The sequence below is a fragment of the Nuphar pumila genome, chromosome 12 (genome assembly GCF_984573655.1).
Source record: "Nuphar pumila chromosome 12, dmNupPumi1.hap1.1, whole genome shotgun sequence".
Lineage (NCBI taxonomy): Eukaryota > Viridiplantae > Streptophyta > Magnoliopsida > Nymphaeales > Nymphaeaceae > Nuphar > Nuphar pumila.
Window position 1 is genome coordinate 95,865,174 of NC_143260.1, and position 6,570 is coordinate 95,871,743.

The following is a 6,570-nucleotide window of genomic DNA, read 5'->3' on the forward strand; positions in this document are numbered from 1 at the left end:
GAATGTGACAGCATGTTAAAGCTATTAAAATAACATTAAATTTTAATTTTAAGCTATTTTTACATTTATTAAAAGATAGCAGATTCAGGTCAGTATTGTGTCGATTCAGGCCGATACACACCGATACTGACAATACTGGTCGATGTTGACCGGAAAATAAGATGGTTGGTAGAGCCAATCATCTGACCTCCCAAATTGATGGACTAGATTCATAGGGTTATTGCAATCGATATAGTGACTCTGAAATAGAATGTATCCGTCCTTATAAGCAAAGCAACCTCAGGCAAACATGTATCGATGATTCAGTCTAAAACCATTGAATCCGTCTTGTTGCAGAATTAGAGAACAAGTTAAACACATGTATAAAGCTTGCACGAAACGCAGGCAGGCGAATGGCCCCTCCACAGAAAGGTTGAAGATTGTGAGGAATACAACTCAAGGGAAGCGGTATATATATATAAATTGTATCACAGTCTAGTTGCAAGAGTTTAGGAAGAGTTGGGGATTTCTGTACAGAGTGAAATACATTTTCATCAAGCACATGCACCCGAACAAGCAGTGTCCAGAACAATTTAAAAACCAAAAACAAAGGGAACACGATTGATTAGTATTCATCCAATATGCCCTCATCCACATATATCTGAAGATACAAACAAGTGTTCTATCCCTCTCAGAACATGGATTCCTATCGACAAACAGCATACTGTAAAGTGAAACAAGGATATTAACGTGACAGATACATTACCTCCATGAATACATACACCACCCCTTCAAGAAGAGCATAAAGTGCCTGCATCAAAGAGCAAAATCAGCCAAAACGTATGTTATGAGCAAGAAGAAGATCGCTTCACAATTTGACAGGGACTAGGCCCAGGTTTGAACACTTTAAGGAGACAATCAGGCTACAGTAAAATGCAGGATCCACCAACGGGGGGCTCTGCGTGGTTGGTAGGAGCCATCACTGCACGTCTCCCTGTGGTGGGACCTTGCAGGTTCAAAACACCAGGGTCTCAGTGATACGTTGAATAATAACTGGTGGGGGTCTGCCTAACCCCAGCTTGCCTTTCAAAAAAAAAATGCAGGATCCACCGAGGGCTCGGAATATAACAAAGCCATATAGGCGATTCATGTTCCAGCTAAAGTGAGAATCTACCCTACACTCGTGGCTGACTTGAACCTTGTTCAGACAAAATTTTCTGCTCTAAAGAAGACAAAAATAAAAGTTTCAAGGAAACTGATAACACATTAAGATTGCCAGACTAGGAAGAGGAAGCGAGGCATTTTAAAATTTATATGAAGAGAGAAAAGCAAAGTATCAATTTGAAAGCGAAATAGGAATAAAATGAGAGCAATATGAGAACTGAATAGGAATTGAACAAGAAGCAAATAAAAACTAAAATAAAATTGATTATTCTTATATTTTATGAATTTTCAATAAAAATATTAAATTTGTGTTAAAATCTAACAATGATGGTTACCAATTTAGAGAAAGCACATGTAAAGTGAGTGAAAGAGAGAGTAATCAAGAAAATAAACGCGAGAAAAGCATATAAGCATGGATCATGCATGTGGGAAGCATAGAAGAATAATGGAGGAATGAGATTCTCATGAAGTTTCGGAAACAAAGAGTATCACGCTTCCGAAGTGAGTTTCTGGGAAGCGTGCATCCCACCTACCTAAGAAGCTTCCGGTAACTCTGTAACACACATGATCACTTATGCTGGCTCTTCTTCTTCCATAACTCTCCAAATCTCTTCAGCATTACATTCTTCTTCCTCGGTGAGTTCTCGTCCATGTCATCATAAAATGGTGATCCCACCCTTATATTTGAATAGACAGATGAATCCATTGACCCTGTCCTCTCCACGGTCTTCCCATTATGTGCGGTTGCTAGAACTGCAGCCGCTGCATCAGCTGCCTTTTTCCACTGCTCTGTCTGCACCCTTAGCCTTTTCAATTCTGCTTCCATTGCTGCATTAGATGCCTGTGCCACCTCAAGCTGCTCTGCCAACCTTGCTGCCTTCCGGTTGCTCTTCTCTGTCTCACCTGTTGCAACATCCAACTGCACCAGTGCTTCATGTTCCCTAGCTTTTGCTGCTTCAGCATCAGCCAGAGCATTTGCAACATTCACTTCACTTTCTTCTTCTTCTTGCTCTCTCTTTTTGTCATCTGCTTTCAATCCTTCATTTTCCTCCATGATGCTCTGCAGTTCTGTTTCCTTGTCCATCAAATTTGCTTTCAGATCAGATACTTCTAACAGTAACTTCTCCAATTCCACTGTTTTCAATGTTGATATCATTTCTGCCTCCTGAGCCATACACCTCTTGCATTCTACTTTCATTGTTTCCACTGCTTCATGGGCGGTTTGAATCTTCATCATGCTCTCAATCTCTGCTTCGTGGAGCCTGGCCTCTGTTTCCTCAACCGCACATCTCAATTGTTCCACTTCTTGCTTAGCAGCATCAAGCTCCACATGTAGCTGGCACTCAAGGTCGAAGAGAGGCTTGTTGCCAACTTGAATCAGATCAGATTGAAGATTGGAGGCATGTTCCTCAAGTGAGATCACCTTAGCTTGGGCCTCCTGAAGCTGCAGACTGACAGAATTAAACGACTCCCTGTATTTAAGTCCTTCTGATTTCAGAGTTTCAATGGTTGAATTTGTAGTTTTCAAGTTCAGCAAGGTTTCATTAGCCAGTGCATGGGCCTGGGCTTCAGAGTCTCGACATTGTTTCAACTGATCGTTCAAATCATTAACAAGGGCAAGTGTTTGAGACAAGTCATGCTTCAAAGTGTGAAGCTCAGCTTGTGCATCTTCAGCATGTCTACTGCGCTCAGCAGCAAGAGCAAGCTCATGCTTGAGCTGCTGGATTTCGACATTTGCCGCAGCAAGGGCGGCCGAGTCCACAGAGTGCTGATTCTGGACGGCCTTGAGTTCAGACTGCCAAGCACGGTCCTTTTCTTTTGAAATTTTGCAGAGTTCAAGTACACGTGCTTCTTCAGAGGCAGAGAGCTCAATCAGCTGATGCTGGGAATCGTCAAGTTTGGCTGCCATGGCAGCAAGCTGCTTCTTAGTTTCTTCTGCTTCTTGCAGCACCTTTTTCTTTGAGGACTCTGAAGAGGACAGTTGATCCTTTGCTTTCTTCAAGTCCTCTTGTAGCTGGGAAATCTGGGATTCTAGTTCTGCAGCTCTAGATGGGCGCTTCTTCTGCAGTTCAAACCAAGCTGAAAAATAAGATATCAAATCCAAACAAAGAAAAGACCCCACGCGATACTCCGATCAGTAATATCTGACATCAAGGATGCAAGACTCAGAAGGAGTGGAACTTGACTTGAGCCGCTAACTTGAACAACAAGGTTATCCAGGTTCTCAAGGATTTGGCCATTAAAGTACATGACAGATCTTTAATTTCTGCCTCAGCATGTGAATACAGAGAATTTGTTCAGTGTGTACGTAAGGCTGAAAAACAAGAAAAGCCACTTGCGGCTTGGGTTGTTTTCGGCTGGTAAAGAGCTCGTTCGGACCCGTGAAATAGGCTCAGCAAGCTGAATGCGAACAAAGGAAGCTTGGCTTGGCTCATGTAGGATCAACTAGTAATATATATATATATATATATATATATATATATATATATATATATATATATATATAAAGTCATAGAGTGCCATATGGTTGCAGTGTTTCGCAGCTTTGGCTTGCAAGCAAGAAACCTAGAGTTCAAATCCTATTGCTTACAACTTTGAAACAATGTAATTATTATGTAAATGCGCCAGTTTGAGCTTGACTCGGAAGGTTTAGAGTCCAAATTCTATTATTTCCAATTTCAAAAACAGTTTTTCTGTTGTAAATGGGCCAAGTTGAGCTCAGCTTGTTGATCTTGGGCTCAACATGAGCTAAAGCTCGGTTTGGCTAGGACCGTCACAAGAATGAGTCAAGCTTGGACACCCTCTGTTCAGCTCATTCAGCATGTTTACAAGACCTAGTGTAGGTTATGCAGAAAATGTGTGTACATTTTTATTCAGCAATAGATTTAGAAGTTTGCAATAAGAGCACAAAGTAAGAACTATCATGAACCCCAATGTCATGAAAGCTACGTGGGTTCATGTTTCTTCTGGAAAACATGCCAGTAATGCAGTTCATAACTGAAAAAAAAGGCTTGATACCTCGGACATGGGACTTCTGGGAGACCTCCGTTCAGTGACTTTTGGACTCCTATCTGTAGGCGTCCTGGTTGTTGAATTTGAAGAACAGGCTGACTCTGCATCACCAGCAACTTTAAGTTGACGAGCAATTCGAGGAGTGGCTGTTGATGACTTTTGAGCCATTTCTGAAGGACTATTCCTGCTTTCACAGTTGGAAGAGTGTCATAATCTAGCAACAAAACCAACAAGATGATAATAAAGATAGTAAACAAAAGAGGGGAAATGGAGGAGTCACTGAACATACATTCTGAGAACAAAATTCTTGGTTTCTTTTCCTTGATAAGCATTACCACACAGTGATAGCTTAGATAATCTAGATATACAAAAAGTCTGCACTTTCTGTAATTACAATCACAACAATCCAGCAAACATGGTAAAATCAAACACAAACGAGTGGTCCTCTTGAAATTGTTCGAGAATATATAGTTACTTGATTATGAAGAGCTATAAAGAACACGGAGAATAAGCACACGAAATACCATCAGCAAGCAACAGTGTTAAGTTAAAACTTTTATTTGTGATTACTTCATCTACACAATGAAGACAAAGTATCCAAAGCAGCTCGGCTCTTCACATACACGGGAAAAAATCTCAGTGATGATGGTGATGGTGATGAAGTTTCTAGTATCTAGAGCAGGAGAGAGAGAGATGACAATTTGGTTGGATAACAAACACATAATAAAAAAATGGCACAACGTGAAAATAAATTAGTGAGCTGCAGTAAACCTTTCCAAACAGAAAACCCATAAGCATTAAACAACCACGCACCAGTATAACATATCTTTCAAATTCATGAATTTCAGCAGCGATAGGTCAAGATGTAAACAGAACATTATGATATGCTAAGACACAAAGTATCCAATGCAATGGACCTTTCGAATAAGTTAAAAATAGCTGACTACAGTGTTGGACTTCCAAAACCTACAGTTCCAAAACCTGCACTATAAATTATTCATATACGCATGATGGACCATGTGCTGCCAGTAAAATATAGATTAGATAAATATACATAAGCTGAACGACATTAACCATGTGGCTTTAGTAAAATATGCAGCACAAAAATGGTCCAATACATGGTTGGCGCAATTAGCTGAGAGTAGCATCCCCCCCCCATATTGGTGCTGCAGACAAACGTACATAGAACCACAGAGGGGGCCTGAAGTTGGTGACTTATAGCAAGTGAGCACTTACGAAGTGCACAAAGGGGAAAGCTATCTATCTGTCAAGAGGATGCCCACGCTATACGCTTTAGGCAGTTCAAAAATTGACATTGCTCATATGTATTAGACAGTGTCCCTACACATCTCTAGAGCTCTGCAGGTACGGTTACACCATTAGCAGAGTATGTGTCAGTAGGGTGAATCATCAATGCACTATAGTTTTCACAATCTACCCTTAGAGGCAGTCCCGGGGAAATATGACCAGAGGAACAAGCCTACACCAACTTGAAAAGAAAGGCAGTTTCAAACGCCAGACCTAACCACCTTTGAAAAGAAGGTTGATAGTGAAACAGTAGCCATGGAGAAGAGAAGGTAGATACGTTTTTGGTTAAAAAAAACTAGTATGAATTAACGATGCTATGAGAGCGGCCTCACCAAAAGCAAGAAGGTTGGTGAATGCGATTGGCAGAACTGAGAAATTGGTGCAGGATGGTCCCAATGTCATGCTAGTTAATGGTAATGCCTTCCTGATAACTAACTCAAAGGGAATTTCTGCAGTATTCTACGCCCCTTGGCGTTTGCACAGTAATTAATTTACTCAAGGACAGGGCGACATCATATAGCAACTGATATACAAACTAAGATTCCATATTGAGGAAATCGTCACGCGCCGAAGAGAGAGAAATGGCAAGAAGCCAAAGAAGAAATGAGCGATTCAATCGTAATGGTAATAACAAGAGTTACATTTCTCGACATGAAATTTACCAAGAACACGGATGACAAAATTATGAAGGGGCCTACATGTACGCAGAGAGAAACAGTAACCCGCCAAAAAGGAGTAGGAAACATAAACGGGCAGCAAAAAAGAAAACTCCAACCTTTTGTTAACATGATGCCTCACAAATGCCAAGAGGGTGGCCAAGAGAAAAAGATGAAAAAGAACAAAAAAAAAAAGAGTGTAAAACTTAAATCAAATACAGCAAGAAAAAGAAAGCATTAAACACCATCTTTTCCTACATCACCCTAGAAAAGTTGGTGGTAGTGCAAACGATAATAGTGAACTTCACCGCACAAACAGGAGAACCCCCAGACCTTCAAGAGTCCCCCCTTCAAGCAAAAAACAAAAACACTCTCCAACTTTTTCTTTTCTTTTCTCCCCTCAGTAAAACCACAAATGCAGAATGCAGCAGCTTCACCATTTCAAGGGGGG

The 6,570-nt window shown here is 40.7% G+C and overlaps 1 protein-coding gene across 1 annotated transcript; it reads right to left on the minus strand.

The window, feature by feature from the left end:
- Window positions 1-429: 429 nt before the first annotated feature.
- Window positions 430-4,323, minus strand: LOC149821233 (interactor of constitutive active ROPs 2, chloroplastic-like). Its single transcript, XM_089981918.1, has 3 exons — window positions 4,162-4,323; window positions 1,677-3,205; window positions 430-790 (listed from the first exon to the last, which is right to left on the minus strand). Exons 1-2 carry the CDS (start codon window positions 4,321-4,323, stop codon window positions 1,712-1,714), a joined length of 1,656 nt encoding a protein of 551 aa, XP_089838044.1. The 3' UTR covers window positions 430-790; window positions 1,677-1,711.
- Between the last annotated feature and the right edge of the window lie 2,247 nt (window positions 4,324-6,570).